At 47.3% G+C, this 20,707-nt stretch overlaps 1 protein-coding gene across 1 annotated transcript in view; it reads right to left on the bottom strand.

The window, feature by feature from the left end:
- MTMR2 (myotubularin related protein 2) overlaps positions 1-20,707 on the bottom strand; it is a 41,394-nt gene that overhangs the window by 12,112 nt on the left and 8,575 nt on the right. Inside the window, exons 2-6 of the mRNA XM_056858095.1 lie at positions 13,690-13,765; positions 5,913-6,007; positions 4,740-4,850; positions 2,766-2,867; positions 1,596-1,679 (exon numbers count right to left, since the gene is read on the bottom strand). Of these exons, the coding sequence (XP_056714073.1) occupies positions 1,596-1,679; positions 2,766-2,867; positions 4,740-4,850; positions 5,913-6,007; positions 13,690-13,735 (438 nt within the window). The 5' untranslated portion in view covers positions 13,736-13,765. The remainder of the gene's footprint in view (positions 1-1,595; positions 1,680-2,765; positions 2,868-4,739; positions 4,851-5,912; positions 6,008-13,689; positions 13,766-20,707) is intronic.

The raw sequence follows: 20,707 nt of genomic DNA on the forward strand, positions 1-20,707 counted from the left end.
TAATTTAGGATAATGTTTATACAATTTTATAGGGCTGTTTTAAATTTTTTAATGTTTTATTGATTTAATAGGACATTTATATTTTGTAAGCCACTTTGACCCCGTTTAGGCCAGGGAGAGCAGCGGGTTATTAAAAGGAAATAAATAATAAATAAATAAATAATAAACCCGGTTCACCAGATTAGTCAGCCGACCATGTGGAGGAGTGGGGAATTGAACCTGGTTCTCCAGATTTGAGTCCACCGCTCTTAATCACTACACATGCTGGCTCTTATCCACAAGGTTAGGAATGTGTATATTATTACTTCTTGAGTTTTGTGATAAAAGCATAGCTGCCATGTTTAAATTGTAGCACAAAGAAAGGAGCACAACATTTCAGGCTGATAGTTTGGGCTGGGACCACAGCTCAGATGCTGACCACATGCCTGGTACAGAGAAAACAGGTCCCAGGTTCAACCCACAGCATCTCCAGTTCAAGGATCTCAAGAATCAGGGCAGGGAATGACCTCGGTCTGAGACCTGGAAGAGCTGCTGTCAATCACAGCCCATTGTATGTGGTGAGAAGAACCACAACCTGGACTCCACAGAAGGCCCCTCTTATGTATGACGGTCTGGACTCTGTAACAGTGAACAACGTTTTGGCAGGAGCGGCTCAGATAACGCCACTGTCATATGAACAACATGAAGCAGCCTTGTATTGAATCAGACCATCGGTACATCAAGGTCAGTATTATCTACTCAGACTGGCAACGGCTCCTGAACACGTGAAGCTGCCTTATACTGAATCAGACCCTTGGTCCATCAAAGTCAGTATTGTCTACTCAGACGGGCAGCGGTTCTCCAGGGTCTCAGGCTGAGGTCTTTCACATCACCTACCTGCCTAGTCCCTTTAACTGGAGATGCCAGGGATTGAACCTGGGACCTTCTGCATGCTGTCTTCAGGGTCTCTAGTAGAGGACTTCTACCTACTTCCTGGGCTTTTTTTAACTGGAGCTGCTGGGGATCAGCCTACCTTTGCTACATAGATGCAATTCTGCAGAAGTGGGCTGATTGAAAGTTCTTGCAATATAAACCAATGGGGATTTTTTGCGAAGCTCCTGTGGGGGCATTTTTGGGGGTAGAGTGCCCAAATGTTCAGGGTAGCTTTCAGGGGCTCTCCTTGCATGAACCCCAAAGTTTGGTTAAGATTGGGTCATGGGGTCTGGTGTTATGGGCTCTGGAGAGGTCAACCCTCCCTCCTCCACAGACAAGCATTAGCCGATTAGCGAACCAACAGAGAATCTGACTCTTACCTTCCTGCTTGTGTATGGAGGTGGGAGGGGGCAACCTCTTCCAGACTTCCTATCCTGCAAGTTTGGGGGCTCTACCTAAAAAAATGCCCTCCCCAGGTCAACCAGCTGGCTTCATCTGTAGGAGTGGGGAAACCAACCCAGTTCACCAGATTAGCGTCCGCTGCTCATGTGGAGGAGTGGGGGAATTAAACCCAGTTCTCCAGATTAGAGTCCACCGCTCCAAACCACCGCTCTTTACCATGCTGGCTCCCACGCTGGAAAATGAGTGCTACAACAATCTGGAGCTGGAACTGAAGGGCTTACCTGTCGTCTGTACTCCAAAACAGGGTCGTAAACCTTCCAGCCATTTTCTGGGAAAACCTCTTTGTATTCAAATGCAAAAAGGGACTTAAAACAAAAGAGAGGGAGAGAACATTCAGCTTTTTCCAGCTTTTTCCCCACTCTATTTGGCGTTTCAAATAACAATTTCCTCACATCCTTTTTGTTTCTATAATATTAAAGCACAAAAGAAAAAGCAGAGAGAGAGAGAGAGAAAGAAACCGAAGCTGTCTTTGTACATTGTAATTAGCACATCAATGTACATTTCTCCATATTCTTTTGTTAGCGGCCTGTTACTTAGAAAATCACCAGGGGGAACGGGAGGGGAAGGGTGGGGAGAAGATGAAGTTGGTTTCTAAAGCAACACTGAAAAGAACTCTCCTTGAAAGCACAAACATGGTGCGATCTTTCTAACCTTATTACAGGACTGCCTTTTTGCTTCACTTTTCACAGAGACGTTTGCAGATATGTATGAAGCTCTATATTTTTGTCACTTGGAAAACAGACATGACAAAACTTGGTTCCCCCCCTCCCCAATTAAAGAACTTTTACTTGATGAATCAAGTACTATAAAACCAGAAGTCCATCCAATTGAAATACATTTGCATTACCAGAGTCTTTGCCTAGGTCTGGGGTCCCCCGTGGGCGCCACGGTGACTGCTGACACCATTTCTGGCACCTACCAAGTGTTTTTAGGAAGTGGGTGGGGCCAGGTAGGGCTTTTGCCCAGCAAGGCTTCTGATTGGCTGTGCAGATTTTACAAAATGTGTTGTGGTAGTAGCTGCCATGTCAGAATTCTCAATGTGCCTGCAGTCTCAAAAAGGCTGGGGACTCCTGGTCTAGGTCTTATTGAGATACTGAAGGAAGGGTAAGATATCTTACAATTTAATATGCAAAAAGTCATAGGGTTGGATGAAACACAAATAAAAGGGCATTCACAGAAAAGATCTCTTTCCTCCTCCTCCTCCTTGCCCACCCCTGAAAACCTGCTGTTGGGGGGCCACTGAGAACACAGTGGGTGGATGCAACCGGAAAAACAAGTCGGCTGAAATCTCTTCTGCAATTGTGTGAATTCTTGCTCAGTTGGTGGAAGAGCTCAAACAAAAGAGGAAGGAGCGATTTGTACCGATTGCAAGGGTGGCAGAAAGCACTTACCAAATGGTTCGATACTGGAAAGGCATATTTCATTAAGTTTTCAAATATGGACCTTCTCGTGCGGCCCTCAGGGCGATGCGCAAACCGCAGGTTCCGAACGTCCTGGGAAAAGGTCATGTAAAACAGAGTCCTGTCCTGAAGCATTATTTAGAAACTGAGCATAACAGAATAAATTACCGCGATAAATAATCCGATAACAGAGCAAACAATGGGGTAATAAAAGTGAAGATAATAGAGCAAGAAATGGGATCTTTGGGTGGATGGCCCCTTTTCTTCAGTATCATATCCCTGAAGTTGTTCAGGAGGCCACGTCCCTTCTTATATCACTTGGCATTTTGTGGATGACCATTCTGTGACTGATAACCAGAGGAAAATTCATTTGGATTTGCTGTTTTTATCTTGCCTGTGATGTTTTACTGTGCATCTGATGCACTTTGAGAGACTGCGCTGAATTCAAAATGTCATTCACATGATATTTTAAAATAAAAGAAGTGATGAAAGTAATAATCACGTCAAATTTGTCTGGCATGGAACCCTTGTGTTATAAAAGATTCTGCAGCTCCTCTTAAGGCATATTTTCAGAATATGTCGGATGCCAGCAAGGCAGAGCTGACTGTGGACCTTAGAATATGCCAGACATTTTTCTATGACACTGTATTGCAGGGAAAGATGAACAAGCAGGGAAGCCGAGCTGCTATCACTGAGCTCTGCATTAAGGAACTCTGATGATCTTCCAAGGAACCCCAGGATCCCCCAGAAAATGGCTTACAAATCCCTAGTCTCACTGAGGATACAACACAGCCGACTTCTAAGTGGCATGGCAATATTGCCAGGTCACTATTCAATCATTTTCCCACTACAGCCCAAGATTTCAGAGCACATGGCAATGCATGCAACATATCCTTATCCTGGAGAGGCAAGGATGGGATGAAACACAGTGACTTCCCTGAGGTCACCCAGGTGAACCTCTGTTGCTATAATTACGGAACAAATCAGAGAACTGACTTTGTGGCATCAGGGCTGTCCAACAACTACCATGGGTACTCAGACCAAGATTTCCTCTAAGCCACCTCATAGAATCATAGAGTTGGAAGGGACCACCAGGGCCATCTAGTCCAACCCCCTGCACAGTGCAGGAAATTCACTACTACCTCCCCCCCACACCCCCAGTGACCCCTACTCCATGCCCAGAAGATGGTCAAGATGCCCTCCCTCTCATTATTTGCCTAAGGTCATAGAATCAGCATTGCTGACAGACGGCCATCTAGCCTCTGCTTAAAAACCTCCAGGGAAGGAGAGCTTACCACCTCCCGAGGAAGCCTGTTCCACTGAGGAACAGCTCGAACTGTTAGAAAATTCTTCCTAATGCCTAGACGGAAACTCTTTTGATTTAATTTCAACCCGTTGGTTCTGGTCCTCTTGATACCCCAGAGTGCCGTACCAAGCCCGGATTGAGGGGAAGCAGAGGAATGTGCGTGAGCAACGCTCTTGCCCTACGGATGTCTCTCCCAGGCCAAAACAGCGATTTACTGCAGAGGTGTTCCAGAACACACACACACACCAAGTTAATAGGGATGCCCAGAGAGAAGAACATAGTTTTTTCTGCTCAAATGTCTCCTTACCCTCCCTGAAAGCCAAATAATTTATATTTTTCTTACATTTTTACTCTCCTTTCCTCCCTGCCTCAGCTTTTCTGCTGATGGTGACTGACTGAGGCAAATAAAAGCACCCAAAAGGCTTTGCAGAATTACAGTTTGATACTCAGATTCTGTTAATGCAATATATGCCATTGGGAAAGCCTATCTCCAGCTGTAGGAATCCACGCCTCTGGATCTAGTTAGCTCTGGTTTGAAGCCCACTGCGGCAGTCTTCTGCCAGAACACATTACAGAAATTTGAATTCATGTAACTTAGGAACTTAATAAATCATCATGGTGGGCTATGAGCCCACCCTCAATTCACCAGACTAGATTACCTTGCACACAATTTCAAGCCCGTAAGAATTTTCTCCGCGGCTAGAAGCACCTCCGATTTTCTCTACACGGTTGATCACTCCTAGAGGGGCGTCGAGAACAAAAGGAGGAACCTGGGAAAAGTTGCAGCATGTTAATGCTATACTTAAAACATTCTGAAGCAAGGAACTGCTGCTATACAGAGCTGGGATTGGCCCAGGGCAAAAAGTCTGGACATGAAGTTGACAGACAATAAACTGAGGGATACAGGAAGTTGCCCGAGTCAGATCATTTGTCCATCCAGCCATTTATGGTCCACTTTGGCTGACAGCAGCTCTTTAAGGGAAGGGTTGCCAACCTTTTTTGAGCCTGCAGGCACCTCTGGAAGTTTGAAAAGGGGTGGTGAGTGCCACCCTAAAATGGCTGCCAGAGGAGTCAAAGCCAAACCCCAAATGGCTGCCGCAGGAGTTACCTGGAGATTTTGAGGATGGAGCCTGAAGAAGGTGGGGTTTGGAGAGGGGAGGGATTTCAATGCCATAGAGTCCAACTGCCAAAGCAGCCATTTTCTCCAGGTGAACTGATCTCTATTGGCTAGGGTTGCCAGCTCCAGATTGGGAAATACCTGGAGATTCTGAATACAGAGCCTGTAGAGTTTGTAGAGGGAAGGGACTTCGATGCCATAGAGTCCAATGGCCAAAGCGGCCATTTTCTCCAGGTGAACTGATCTCTATCGGCTGGAGATCAGTTGTAATAGCAGGAGATCTTCAGCTACTACCTGGAGGTTGGGAACCCTACGTGGAACACATGAAGCTGCCTTATTCAGAGGTGGCCATGGGTATTATTTGCACCAGCCCTCCTGATCCTCCCGTGGCTGCAGCTGCTATTGCAGCCGTGGAAGAAGCACTGCCTTACAATGGCCGTACCCACTTTCTGACAAGCTCAGCAGGTGCCAGGGGAAGTACTGGGCGATGCCATGGAACCCAAAGGCGTCATACTGAGGAATCCTGCTCTAACGTCTCAGGCAAAGGGCCTTTCTCTCAGTCCTACCACTCAAGATCCTCAAATAAAGAAAGCAGGGTTGGAGCACCGCACCTTCTGGCTGCAAAGCAAGCGTTCTCCCGCTGAGCTATGCAGCCCCACTTGAACTTCAAACAGTAGGAAAGAACTTATTTAAAAAGAAACGTATTAAGACTTACCCTTTCCATGCTTTTAAAATACAGTCTGTAATTTGTAACTGTCAAGGTTCCTCTAATAGCTCCAGTAAATGGGCAGATATGAGTAACATCTTTTGCTAGGGGAAAAAAACATATAAATATTTCCATTGCCACAATGAGTTTTGAAATCCTTTTAACATCCCTGTGGAGCCGCAGCTGTGGATTTAAGCTGAATTCTCTCTCAGATTCACCAAGAACAGGGTGCAGACATGTGAACATTAACCAAAGGAGGATGATAGGGGGTATTAGTCAATACAAAATGGTGGTGGAAATGTCCATGGGAGTGGTGGTAGGCAATGAATTTATCAATTCATCTTTATTGTTGTGACTGATGGACAGCCCTGAAGGTTATCCTGCCAACCCTCTGGAGTTGTTTTTCCTCAGACATTCTAGCCAAAGGATGCCTTGGTCCTTACCGTGAAGGCTCTTTCTCTTCCGAGGCGAAGGGCATCTCAGGATTGGGTGTTTTCCCGCTGCTTCCAGGAGGCAGGACTAAAGGAAACTTCCTGTCTCCTTGGCGGGAAGACCGCCCACTATCCTCAGTTACTTGCTTGCCTAGCTCCTAGAGAATTGCTAAACAAGGCTGAGAACAGTACACATGTAAGGAAGGAAACAGGAGTGTTAAAAACATTGAACAGTGAACCTAAATGACCCCGGAGGGTTAATTGGAAACTGGGCCGCCAAAACGGGCGGAAAAAACTTGAGAACTTCAAGTCCAAACGCACTGCTTGAGCGTGAACAATCAGGTGTTGGCCGAGAGAGCGCCGTGCATTTCTTGATCCAATAGACAGTGGAGTCAGGAGCAACCTGGTCTGCAAATGAGTAGATATTCCATCCGGGTGGGCCAGATGCCCTTCGCCTCGGAAGAGAAAGAGCCTTCACGGTAAGGACCAAGGCATCCTTCTCCTCCGAGGCAAGGGCATCTCAGGATTGGGACCTTCTAGAGCTCCCAGAGAGGGTGGGTCAGTTCTGTTCCAGCACGTGTTGGAGGACCCTGCGTCCGAAGGCCGCCTGAGCAGAAGACCAGGTGTTAATTCTGTAGTGCTTGATGAATGTGTTAATAGAAGACCAGGTGGCCGCACGGCAAATTTCGTCAACTGGGGCCTGTCGGTTGAACGCCGCTGAGGTCGCCGAACTGCGAAGGGAGTGAGCAGTGATCCCTTCTGGAGGAGTGACCTTAGCAGCTTTGTAGGCTTCTATGATGCACCTACGCAGAGTGTAGCTTATGGAGGCGGACGACATTCTTAACCCCTTGTTGGGGTTGGAGATATTGATGAACATCGAGTCAGACTTTCGGAACTCTTCTGTTCCGAATGTAGATGCGGATAGCCCTGCGAAGGTCCAGGGTGTGCCATGATTTCTCGGCCTGACAAGAAGGTTTCGGGCAGAATGATGGAAGAGAGATGTCCTGGGCTCTGTGGAAGAAGGAGTTTACTTTTGGAAGGAAGGCTGGATCCAACCGTAGGACGACCTTATCCTTATGGAAGGTGCACAGGCCCTTGTGGATTGAGAGGGCTCTGAGTTCAGAAACTCTGCGGGCTGAGGTGATAGCCGTTAAAAATAGTACCTTCATCCGAAGGAACTGAAGGGGTATCTTCCTCAGCGGCTCGAATGGGGCTGAGGTGAGAGCCTTTAAGACTAGGTTCAGCTTCCAAGTGGGGAAGCGGTGGATGGTCGGTGGGCGCATGTGTGTGACACCTTTTAGGAAGGCAGAGATGTCCCTGTGTTGAGAGGTGGCAACGCCCTCTATAGAAGGAACGACTGTGGAGATGGCTGCGATCTGACGTTTGAGAGTTGAGGCTGATAATTTAAGCCTCACGCCCTCCTGTAGAAATTCCAATATCTTGCTAACTCCTGGATTTAAGGGGTTCACTTTCTTTCTCTGTCCCCATCTAACGAAGGCCTTCCAGGATGCAGTATATATTCGTCGCGTCGATGGCTTGCGAGCTTCTAGGATGGTAGCCACCACCTCTTGTGAGTATCCGCAAGCTAGGAGTCTTGAGCGCTCAAGAGCCAAGCGGTCAAGCAGAACCACTGGGGCTTTGGATGAGTCAGAGGGCCCTGCTGAAGCATGGTTGGAGAGGTTGGGATCCTCCAGGGCTCCTGGATGGAGAGGTTGCGGAGTGTCGCAAACCAGGGTCTGCGTGGCCAAAAGGGGGCCACTAGAAGGACCGTGGCCCTCTCCTGTCGAATCTTGCGCAGGACCTTGGGAAGAATTGGAATCGGTGGGAAAGCGAATAGCAGTCCCTGGGGCCAGGGGAGGAGGAGAGCATCTGTTCCCTCTGCCCTTGGGTGGAAGTACCTGGAAAAGAACCGAGGGGTCTTGTGGTTGGAGGCAGACGCGAAGAGATCTATTACGGGATGACCGAACTTGGCTGTGATGGTCTGGTAGGTCATCTGGTCTAAGGACCACTCTCCCTCTTGCACTGTCTGTCGACTTAGCCAGTCCGCTTGCGTGTTCAGGACTCCGCTGATGTGCTCTGCCTTCAATGATTGCACGTTGGCCTGTGCCCACTTGAAAATCAGGGACGTCTCCTGGTGAAGGGCCGAGGACCTGGTCCCTCCCTGCTTGTTGATATACGCCTTCGTGGTCATGTTGTCCGAGCGCACGAGGACGTGATGGTGTTGAATGTCCTTTGCGAACGCCCGCAAGGCCAGCCGGACCGCCCGAAGCTCCAGAAGGTTGATATGGAGCCCCTTTTCCTGTGGTGACCAACGACCTTGTGCTACCTTGGAATTGAGGGTTGCTCCCCAGCCTTCTAAACTGGCGTCCGTGAAGACTTGCAGCGGATCGTCGTGGAGGTACTTCAGAGCCTTGCCCAGATTGGATGGGTTGGTCCACCATTGGAGGCTGTGCTTCACAGAGACTGGCACTTGGATTAGTTTGTGTGTCTTGCGGGTGATGTGTCTTTGAAAAGGTCGGAGCAACCACTGGAGTGGGCGAAGGTGGAATCTTGCCCATGGAACGATGTTTATGCACGAGACCATGTGACCCATGAGTTTTGCTAGCGCCTTTAGACTGGATCTTCTGTTCAGTATAGTGGCTCTGGCTAGGGTGATTATCTTGTGGATTCTTTTCCGTGGTAGGGAAAGGCTGTTGGTAGTTGAGTTTATGTGGACTCCGAGGTGGATGATGTTCTGGGAGGGTTCCAGGGAGCTCTTCTCCAAGTTGAGGACGTATCCGTGATCCTGTAGGATCTGTGCCACTCTCGCGGTATGCGCCAGGGACTGGTGTCGAGATTGTGCGCAGATCAGGATGTCGTCCAAGTAAGGGTGTACTTGGATAGATTCCTGTCTGAGGGATGCCATGATGGTGATGAGGATCTTGGAGAAGACTCGGGGCGCTGAGGAAAGACCAAAAGGGAGTGCCCGGAACTGGTAGTGTTCCCGGGCATAGGTAAAGCGGAGGAAACGTCTGTGGATGGGGTGGATAGGAATATGAAGGTAGGCTTCTTTTAGATCCAGCGCCGTCATGTAGGTTCCTGGTAAGAGGGATTCCACAATGGAGCGCATTGTTTCCATCCGAAAATGCTTCTTCAGGATCCTGCGGTTGACAAACTTCAAATCCAAAATTGCCCTCCAGTCCCCATTTGCTTTGGGGACTGTAAAAAAGATGGAATACACTCCCTGAAACCATTCTTGGTTTGGGACCATCTCTATGGCTGCCAGTTTTTGAAGATGGAAAATGGCCTGAAGAGTTCTTTGATGTTTCTTCTTGTTTGCTGGAAGTGGGGAAGGAATGAAGCGATCCGGAGGTGGGGTAGAAAATTCCAGGAGGTAGCCCCTGGAAACAATCGGCATGGTCCAGTTGTCGGGGTTCGATTGTTGCCACCTTGTTGCGAACGCTTGCAGTCTTCCGCCGATGGGGAGGGAGCTGGAGTCATTGGGGGTTAGGTTTAGCAAACTTGTCGGATTTATCTGACCGGGTTTGCTGGCCTTGCCTAAGGAATCTGCCGCCCTTACGAAAGGTTCGGGAGTTGGAACTATTGCTGCTCCAAGACCCTTTCCTGGACTCTGATCTGTATCTGAAGGGAGCTCTGGGGGCACGAAAGGACTGGTATCCGGATGGGCGATTGTCCTTTCTCAATTGCTTAGGCATCACGTGTCTCTTGTCCCTAGTTTCCACTAGGATTTTATCCAACTTCTCTCCAAATAACCTCCCCTCTTGGATAGGATAGGCCATCAATGTAGACTTGGCCTTGAAGTCAGCAGGCCAAGCTCTGAGCCACAGTGCTCTTCTGACTGAGGTGACCGAAGCCATGGATTTGGCTGAGAAGGAGATAGCATCCAGAGAAGCATCAGCCATTAAGGAAGTTGCCTTAAGTACCCTATCCAGTCCAGCAACCACACGTTGGTTCTCCTGAGGAACCAGCTGGATAAGTTTCTTTATCCAGAGGTAGGAAGCTCTGGCAAAGATGGAAGTAGTTGCGTTTGCTTGGATCGCCATGGCAGCAGCCTCATGAGCCTTCCTGGTCAGTGATTCAGATTTCCTGTCTAGTTGGTCTTTGATGGAACCAGCGCCATCCTCAGGAACTAGGCCGGGGTTTTGAAGGTCAATAACTGGAGCCTCCACCAGGGGGACCTTGAGGAGGCTCATTGCATGAGGTGCTAGGTTGTAATTCTTTTTAACCCCACTAGGAATTGATTTCCCTGAGGTGGGGTTGTCCCATTCGTCTGTAACCGCTTGCAGAAAAAATTCTGGAAATGGTACCGTGTTAGTCTGGGGCCTTTTCCTAGGAAAGCACTCCTGCACTCCCCGCTTGCGTTTTGGGGAAGGATCTTCTAAGGCTTCCTGATCCTCCATGAGGTCCAGTGCCAGAAGGGCCTTAGCTAATAGACTCTGAAAATCCTCCCCAGAAAACAGCCTTGGCTGTTGCTCATCTGGAGGGGGAATGTCTTCGTCTGAGTCGTATTCACCTTCCTCGCGCTCCCCTAGATCCGAGGACTGATCCTCCTCTGAGGAAGGGTCCTCATCTTGAAGCCCTGTGGACTGAACTGTGGCCTTCTTGGCCGCCTTAGTGGGCCACTTAGCGGAGGTAGAGGGGCCAGGACCTGGATCCTCTCTATCAGTGCTAGCAGGGTAGGAGGAAGAAGAGTGTGGGGAAGCTTGTTGCACTACCCAGGGGAAGGAGGGGGGAAGCCTCATCTGAAAGGCTTGGAAGGCTTGCCATTGCCTCTGTAAGGCCAGGTTAACCAGGTCACTAGCCTCCTCACTGGAATAGGTCCGCCCCTCACTCCCAGCACTCAAGGGGGGGGGGTTGCCACCTCCCGCCTGGAGCCCTCCTACCGGTAATCCGACGAGGTTCAAAGGCTGCACCGAGGTAGCAGGCTGAACTGGGGTCGTCTTTTTGGCGGACGATGGAGCAAGCTTGGAAGAGCCGACCTTCAGCTTGCTGGAGCGCCTCTTTCTTCTCTGTGCGCCCGGGAGCGGCGCCACCTTCGGCGCGGCTTTTCGCGCCTTTTTCTTTGAAGGCGCGGGCTCCCCTTCCTCGCCCGATAGCGTTGCCGCGGCTGCCTCCCTGTCCGATGATCCGCCGATGCGGTCATTGGAAGGGGCCTGGGCGGAGTGGACCAGCCCGCCAGCCTGAAAATCCTCGACGGAGAGGAGGTCGTCCTCCCTCTCCGTTGTTGCGTCGGCCATCTTGGATGAGTGGCCGGCTTCTTCTAGTCCCTCGCTAACCCGCCCTAGCGGGAAGGGGGGGACGAAAAAACGAGGGGGGGGGACTAGAAATACGAGGAGACAAGGGAGGACGAACAGGCACAAAGGGAATTTTTTTTTTTTTTTTTTTTTTTTTTTTAAACGAACTAAGCTAGAGCTAGAGGAGGTCGCTGCTCTCCGGAGCAAGGCAGGACAAAGACTGAGGATAGTGGGCGGTCTTCCCGCCAAGGAGACAGGAAGTTTCCTTTAGTCCTGCCTCCTGGAAGCAGCGGGAAAACACCCAATCCTGAGATGCCCTTGCCTCGGAGGAGAAATGTTGGCTTCTGTTCATCAAAACCTGAAGATATTGAGCAAACAACCACATGAGCAGACATGGGATGCAGAGGTTTTTACACAACTATTTCCTAGCCAATGATTGTTCTGGAACACGGAAGGAATTCTGTTTAGTCAACATTTGAGCCGTCAAAGAAGGATTGGGTGTCGGGTCAAGATTTTTGACTGAGATGTATTTTTCCCCAAGAAATTACCTCACCACGCTTCTTTGTTTTAAGAGGAACGGGAACACAGTGAGCGAACCGGCTTGCAAACCTATCCCGTATTTAATGATCTTGTTTACAAGACTTAATATTGAATGTTCAACCAGAGCTCACAAATCAAATCTTCCAGATATGACAGGAATTTTTTAACTGAGGATTTACCAGCTAACCACAGTCATCCTTCATGCCATGTTGGTTTCCTACCTATAAGAACTAGATCAGATGCTATAAGATGCCAGATCAGAGCAACGGGCCATCTAGTCCAGAATTCTGTTTCCAACATTAGCCGAACAGATGCCTGCAGAGGCATACAACAGAGCACAGAGGCCAAATTCTCTCTCAGTTATTGCTTCCTGTGAGTGGTCACTGGAGGGTTACTTCCTCTGAACATGGACTTTCCTTTCAGTCATCATGGCCAATGGCCATCGCTGGACATATCCTCCATAATTTTGTCTAAAACTCACCTGCCTCATAGAAGAAACCCACCTTTAGGGGAAGAAACCCACCTTTAGGGAAGGTGGGCTGGCAGATTTGTCAGTACTGTTAAAGGCTAGTCAATGTCAATCGATTAATTTACTATTTATCCTTTTTCCTGTGCCATGTGGGAGTTGCCATTTGTGGAGATCCTGGCCTGCATCCTAACCCTCCATTGAGCCAAAGTTTGAAGTCCTCCTCCACTCTAAGCAACCTTCTTCCAACTTAAGCCATTCAGGTTGAAAGAAGGTTCCTTAGGCTGCTGGTGGTGGTGGTGGTGGGGAAACCCTTATTGAACCATCAACACAGTGTCACATTGCAAGTCTCTTCATTGCCAACTTTTCCTCCTCAATCCAGTTGCTCACTGATCCGTTTCGAAACCTGGCCTTCTTTGGAATGTTATGCAGATTTGAAAGCCCCTCTGGTCACACCATGAAGCACTTCTATTGACTTGTACAGTATCTGTTGACATGGGAGATGCGAAGAGGTCACTGGCTGATACGGTGGCCCACTGGCTTCCTGGTTGCAGCCAAGGGGGCCACTGCACCTGTGACACCTGCCCAAGGTCATTCTTCGCTGTGCCCAGATCAACACAAAGGCTGCTACTCACTTACAATATACCCAGGACAGTTGCAGATGTAGGAATGGATGACCCAACTTCAATGGCAAATATATACCTCCGAGAAGGGAACAGTGGGGCTTGGGAATGTGGTCCAGAAGAAGAAGAGTTGGTTTTTATATGCCGACTTTCTCTACCACTTAAGGGAGACTCAAACCGGCTTATAATCACCTTCCCTTCTCCTCCCCACAACAGACACCCTGTAAGGTAGGTGGAGCTGAGAGTGTGTGACTAGCCCAAGGTCACCCAGCTGGCTTCATGTATAGGAGCGGGGAAACCAACCCGGTTCACCAGTTTAGAATCCGCCACTCATGTGGAGGAGCGGGGAATCGAACCTGGTTCTCTAGATCAGACTCCACCACTCCAAACCACCACTTTTAACCACTACACCATGCTGGCTCTCCATTGCCCATTACAATCAGTGCAAATGTACTCAGCCAGCCAACTACAAAACAAAAGATCTGTACTTACCCATGTCCTTAATGGTTTCTCCAGGTAGCAAAGGGGGCTCCTCCATTTCGGCCAATTTATTAGATTCTCTGAGGACCTAAGACAGAAATCCCCATAACAAATGCATTAGCGTGGATTGTTCATAGACTGGCTACATGAAGGTTGCTCCTGAACAATTGGGAAGCAGATTTTTATAATGTGTGTGTGTAAAGTGCTGCCAAGTTGCTGTCAACCTATGGCGACCCCACAGGATTCTCAAGGAAAGAGACGAACTGAGGTGGTCTGCCATTGCCTGCCTCTGTGTAGCAATCCAGGACTTCCTCGGTGGTCTCCTATCTAAATACTACCCAGGGCTGACCCTGCTTAGCTTCTGAGAGCTGACCAGCCTGGATCATCCAGGTCGGGGCACAAGATTACAAAATCCTTATTTTAAAAATAAGGCGGGTAGGCCCCGTCTGAGATGAGGTCTCTCCTCTTCTTTCTTACCTCTTCTGAGATGAGGCCTGCTAGGAGAAACACATGTGCATTATCTAAAAACAAAGACGGTGTGCACTTTTCCTCGGAATCAATATTCTTAACTGGTGTGCTTTCACGTAAAACTGCTGAATCAGAAATCAATCAGGAAGTAGAATCTCGTTAAGACTAACTCGTTAAGTTTTTCTAGTCTGTCTAGGAAGGTTGTTCTCTTTTATACAATGGTGTCTTGCTTAGAAACACTACAGATTGTTTCTCTTTTTTACAAAAATGTTTCTATTTTCAAATTTCATAATCGGGCATACAATACAAAACAACAACACATAAACCATACATTAGAGACATGAAATCTACAACAAATTAATAACAAGCTTTCCCTGGGTGGGCATAACCAATTTTGTTCCCATCTTATAATCTTCCCTGTATTTGACTATACCAGCTTAGTCACATTAGAAATATACTACTTGATATATGATCCTTCACTCACGTGATTATGCACCTTATACTAACTCAATAATTAACCTTAAATCTGCTATCTCATTTATAATCTCTTATCAGTTAGTTAGTAATAATAACTGAATTCCAATATGCACTTTTGTTTCTCTATTCAACGGGTTGCATCCAGTGGTCATTCTCTGCCAGAGGAGGCACCATTTTAGCAGGATCAATGAGCTGCAGTAGGAAAGTTGCATTCTTTGAAGACTTGCTTTTGGTTCACTGGATACAACCCAACATATATCTGTCTCCCAACTGAGGACATGCCATGCATCTGGACTTAGTGATCTCCAGTCCATTAAACTTCTGTCACAACAAACCTGTTTGGCTCTCAGGCGACATAAGACTTGTCCAGGTTTTTGCTGCAACTGGACCACACGCCTACCTCTCTGCAAATATCAGCAATCACGAAAGTGCATCCTCAGCTCACACCAATTAATGACAATCTCGTTTTCACGGTTGTTGAAATGTGCTGGCATTTTCCTAAGTTTTTGGATGTTCAGACTCAAACAGGGACAATCCCTGGTAAATTTTCCAAGCGTTGACATAGGACAAATTTTGGACTGCCTCTGCACCATCTTAAGCACGCTCACAACAATGCATTTTATATGTGAAGTAATCACTGTCGTGTATCTTCATATATACATCTTACGGCAGGGATCCCCAACCTTTCTGAGCCTGTGGCCACATTTGGAATTCTGACACGGCACGGTGGGTGCAGGAACAAAACGGCTGCCGGAGGAGGTGGAGCCAGCCATAAAATGATTGCCACAGCTTAACTTCAGTAACACAGTGCAGACCCTTGTGCTGTGGCGGTAGCTGCTACCAAAGCAACATTTTTTAAAAAAATCTGCACAGCCGATCAAATCTTCAGTAGTCAATCAGAATCCTTGCTGGGCAAAAGCCCTATCTGGCTCCGCCCACTTCCTAAAAACGCTTGGCGGGCATCAGAAATGGTTACGGTGGGGCTCCCAATGGAGTGCCCACCAAAACCATTTCTGATGCCCACCAAGTGTTTTTAGGAAGTGGGCGGAGCCAGATAGGGCTTTTGCCCAGCAAGAATTCTGATTGGCTGTGCAGATTTTTTAAAAAATCTCAAACAGAGGCATGCTTTGAAATCAGTATGGAAACTGGCAGAGGGATCTTCCTTATTGTTAAGAAACAATTGGACACATTGTGCAGAAACTAACAAAAAAATAAACTCGATACGCTCAGACTGTCCAGCATTCATAGATGGACATTCTGTATCGCAATGGAGAGAGGGTTGCCAGAGACATTTTGTTGCTTTAGGTGGAAAATCCAAATGATGGCCCCTTTGCTGTGGTTTTTTTAAAAAGCCCTATAATAATAAAACTAAATAATTGACCAAGGGACTCAAAATCTGATTACTTGAGTCAGCTGCTCCACAATGTCACATTTCATACACAGAAGCTACTCCGGTATAGTACGGTAGGCTAAATGAATTCCATATATAGACCCCTGCTTATGACAAACCTTTAAACATATAGAAAGACTGGGGGAGAAAATGTAAGAGCTGAGCAAGATCCAAACAGAGTGAGAGCAGAGGCTTTGGGTTCTAATGTTGCGCTCGGATTTTATACAAGTAAACCTCTGTGATTTGCACTTGTCTCGGATCATCATGGAAGAAATCGTCAGTGTCTGCCTCGGTAGTACCATCTGATAGCAATGCTGATTCTGTGAACTTAGGCAGATAGTGAGAGGGAGGGCAGAAAGGTTTGCATCAATGTCTGGCTCTCATGGCCCTTTCTTGCATGCCCAGGGTAGTGCCGATTGCCACTTTGGGGTCAGGAAGCAATTTTCCTCCAGGCCAGATTGGCCAGGGATCCTGGAGGGTTGTTTTTTTTTTGGCCATCTTCTGTGCATGGAGTAGGGGTCACTTGGGGTGTGTGTGTGGGGGAAGTAGTTGTGAATTTTCTGCATTGTGCAGGGGGTTGGACTAGATGACCCCGGTGGTCCCTTCCAACTCTATGATTCTCTGATTCTCTGACCACAGTAAAATAAAGTAAACGAAAGAACAAAAAACCCCACCACTGTCAACAACCTTTCTTTCTTAGAGAAAAAGGACTTCCCCCGCAGGGATTAAACAACCAGATGGGGTAAATAATTCAAGTAGGGATGACTGGACCCGGCAAGGCCGCTAATCCCACAGAAACGCCACGCATCTTAATCTTTCCACTTTTTATGAGCCCATAGCGGGAACAAAGCGGGAACACCATAAGCAGATGGCCTGTTTATGAGGGTGATGCGTATCGAGGCACTCCGGAGGAGTTGCGTGCGGTAGGACGAGGAGGCCAATCTGATCGTCTCGCAACATTCCTTTCTCCTGAAAAAGCTGGACACCAAAGGCAGCCTTTGAGGCATGCAAGGAAACAATAAAAGCTGGGAAGGTACTCGGCTTTCTCCCGCTGTTGCTTTTTATGGGAAAACTCTGGATTAAAACAAACAAATAGTCAAAATGCCTGCTGCAGTCAAATTATGAAAACTCTTTAAAAAAGGTACACATTCCTATGACCATCATTGAGGTATGAAGGCATGAAGCTGCCTCATACTGAGCCATTCCACTGGGCCTATCAAGGTCAGTATTGTCTACTCACATGAACACATGAAGCTGCCTTATACTGAATCAGACCCTTGGTCCATCAAAGTCAGTATTGTCTACTCAGACTGGCAGTGGCTCTCCAGGGTCTCAGGCAGAGGTCTTTCACATCACCTACTTGCCTAGTCCCTTTAACTGGAGATGTCGGGGATTGAACCTGGGACCTTCTGCATGTCGAGCAGATGGTCTATCACTGAGCCATGGCCCCTCCCCTACTCAGATTGGCACTGGATCTCCTGGGTCTTGGAAAGAGCTTTCCCATCACCTACTACCTGATCCTTTTGGCTGGAGATACAGGGATTGAGCCTTGGGACCTTCTGTACAGCAATCATATGTTCTACCATTGAGGCACAGTCTCTTACCATGGGAACAAGCACCACTTACCTGCCAATATCTACCCGAGCCAATGAGGCAAGCACCCCCTTTTAAATAAAGAAGAATGGAAATAAGAGCTTTGTGCATGCTTTCTTCTGTCAGCCACCATTTCCTTGGCGTTGCTTTCCATCCATAACAAAAAAAGAAGAGACACCTACTTTAAAAACAGCTAGATTCGAGTCCAGTAGCACCTCAGAGACCAACAAGATTTTGGGGGTATAAGCTTTTGAGAGTCAAAGCTCCCTTCGTCAGATACTTCACCAGAGCTTCAACTCTCCAAAGCTCGTACCCCCAAAATCTTGTTGGTCTTTAAGGTGCGACTGGACTTGAATCTAGCTGTTCTACTGCAAACCAACACGGCTACCCTCTGAAAAAGGAATAAAGCTGGGAATTCCATGGAACTATCAGTTCATGACAACGGATCGTTATACAATTATTGTGCTATAGTGCAAAAGCAATTACTAACTTTTCCAAAAAAGTCCTCAGAGACCCTTCTGGTCGTGTTCTGGGTTAAGAAGAAGAAGAAGAGTTGGTTTTTATATGCCGACTTTCTCTTCCACTTAAGGCAGAATCAAACCGGCTTACAATCACCTTCCCTTCCCCTGACACACACCCTGTGAAGTAGGTGAGGCTGAGAGAGTGTGACTTGCCCAAGGTCACCCAGCTGACTTCGTGTATATTAGTGGGGAAACCAACCTGGTTCATCAGATTAGCCTCCGCCACTCATGTGGAGGAGTGGGGAATCAAACCCGGTCCTCCAGATCAGACTCCACCGCTCCAAACCACTGCTCTTAACCACTACACCACACTAGCTATGGTGGGAGGGTTGCCTGGTCCCTCTTTGCCACCAGCGGGAGGTTTTTTGGGCTGGAGTCTGAGGAGAGAGGGGTTTGCAGAGGGTAAGGACTTCAATGCCATAGAGTCCAATTGCCAAAGTGGCCACACTGCTACCATCCTGAAAGACGAAACCCTGCAATAAACTAAATCTAGCTTTCAACTCAAAAGCCATCTTTAAAAAAAAAAAAAAAAAAAAAAACATGCAACTTTCTGGGGTGGAGGCAATTTTAGGCTCCCATCTCCCCTTCAGGGGATCACACATAAAGAACCAAGACCTGAAAACATAAGAAAAAGCAGCACTGAAGTGATACCTCCTCTTTTATCACTCCTTTGACATGTTTAAAACAGTGTCCAAACCAGCCTTCTCCCCAACCCCCAGTCCTGGTACAAATCTTCCATTTTACATAAGAAAGGCCATGCTGGATCAGACCCAGGCCCATCAAATCCAGCAGTCTGGACACCGAGGCCAACCAGGTGCCTCTAGGAAGCCCACAAACAAGACGACTGCAGCAGCATTGTCCTGCCTGTGTTCCACAGCACATAATATAATAGGCATGCTCCTCTGATCCATTTCTATGTGCTTCTGAAATTGCATGATTGGGTATAACATCTTCGAAACTCAAAGACAATCCTGATTCACCCCCCCCCAATCATATACAGGCTCCCATACACCCAATACCCAGCAAATTCAATGCAGTGTGTTGCAAAACCAGACTGCAGCATAGGAATCATGGTGGGAGCTTGAAGGAGGATGCTCAAATAACTTGAGTTCTTCTGGGGTTGCAATGCGTAGGTCCCCCCCCCCTTCTACTAAAACAAATCAGCAATGCATCTCTGTAAATGGGTGCGGAGGCACGGACTGTCTGTGATTTTTCCTAAGGAAACAAAAAGACTAATGTTGTACAACCTCATTTTCATTATGCCACATTTATGGAGCGTGGGCTCTGGTATCAAGGGATGGATTGTCACTTAGGCACACAAAGCAAAGGTCCCAGATGAGAGAGGACTGTAGTATTGCTCAAAATTCAATGATGTTAACAAGAGTTAAAAACATCAATACCCTGTTTAAAAATAATACAAACCTCACCAATACTGGCAAAACACATTACCGGTATCTAATTAGTTCTGTTCTAGCATTTTGCAAATTTTCTCTAAATTTGAATCCTTGTTGCTTTTTTTTCTTTAGACTCACCCTGCTCAAGGGAAAGAAAAAAGAAGAAGAAAAACCTCTTCCCCTTCGCAAAAGAAGATCGCATATAGTTTGTTAATATCGGAGGAAATACTGTAGCCAGTTAGAAAATAATGGATCACCTCCGAAGAGGACATCTCAAGGCCATTGACTTATTCCCTTCAGCCTTCTGCTCCTCACGAACGACAGTCATAAATAGTTTCTGAACAACATCCTTGCTGTATGTCTAATGCCTACGCAAACACCCAAGGACCTTGAACATTATTAAGATAAACTTCTTCTTTTTTGCCTGTCTTCTGAAATGTGAACACGCTCAGGGGGCCCTTTCCTTTTTCTCCTTGCCACAGAGACAGAAGATTGACCGAGTCTGGCTTTCCTTGATCTAATTTGCACTAAATCAATATCTTGTAACCTGGGCTTTGGCAGGTCTATGACGAGAGAGCTATAAATAGAGGGCAGAGAAGGGCGAAATTAAGAGAATCCTGCTCAAATAAGCAAAATCCTATCACATCATAGGACATTAGGGACAACCTCCCACCCACCCCAAAAAAAAAACCTCGCAAAAACAAAACAGTTGTGTATTGTGCCATTTTTAGAAATGAAAGCATTTTTAAAAGGTGTAGTATCGTTCACCGGGCACTGACTATCAAAGAAATCACTACATGACCTTCAAGGTTCTCAGGGACGCTTCCCACATTATAGAAAAGGCAGGTTGTGTATATCCTTCTGCCTTTTCTGCAATGCTTAATGGAATATGTTCATGGGGGGGGGGGGACGACAAAATTCTGATGTCTTGGTCAACACAGGGGACCCATGGAGCAGAGGGAAAGCCCTTTGATATAAAAATGTGCCTTTTATATAATGTGGGAAGCGTCCCTGAGAACCCTGAAGGTCATGCAGTGATTTCTTTGAGAGTCAGTGCCTGCTGAACAATACTACACCTTTTAAAAATGCTTTCATTTCTAGGAGAGGGGCCAAGGCTCAGTGGTAGAGCATCTGCTTGGCATGAAAAAGGTCCCAGGTTCAATCCCTGGCATCTCCAGTTAAAAGGG

The sequence above is a fragment of the Euleptes europaea genome, chromosome 12, assembly GCF_029931775.1.
Source record: "Euleptes europaea isolate rEulEur1 chromosome 12, rEulEur1.hap1, whole genome shotgun sequence".
Lineage (NCBI taxonomy): Eukaryota > Metazoa > Chordata > Lepidosauria > Squamata > Sphaerodactylidae > Euleptes > Euleptes europaea.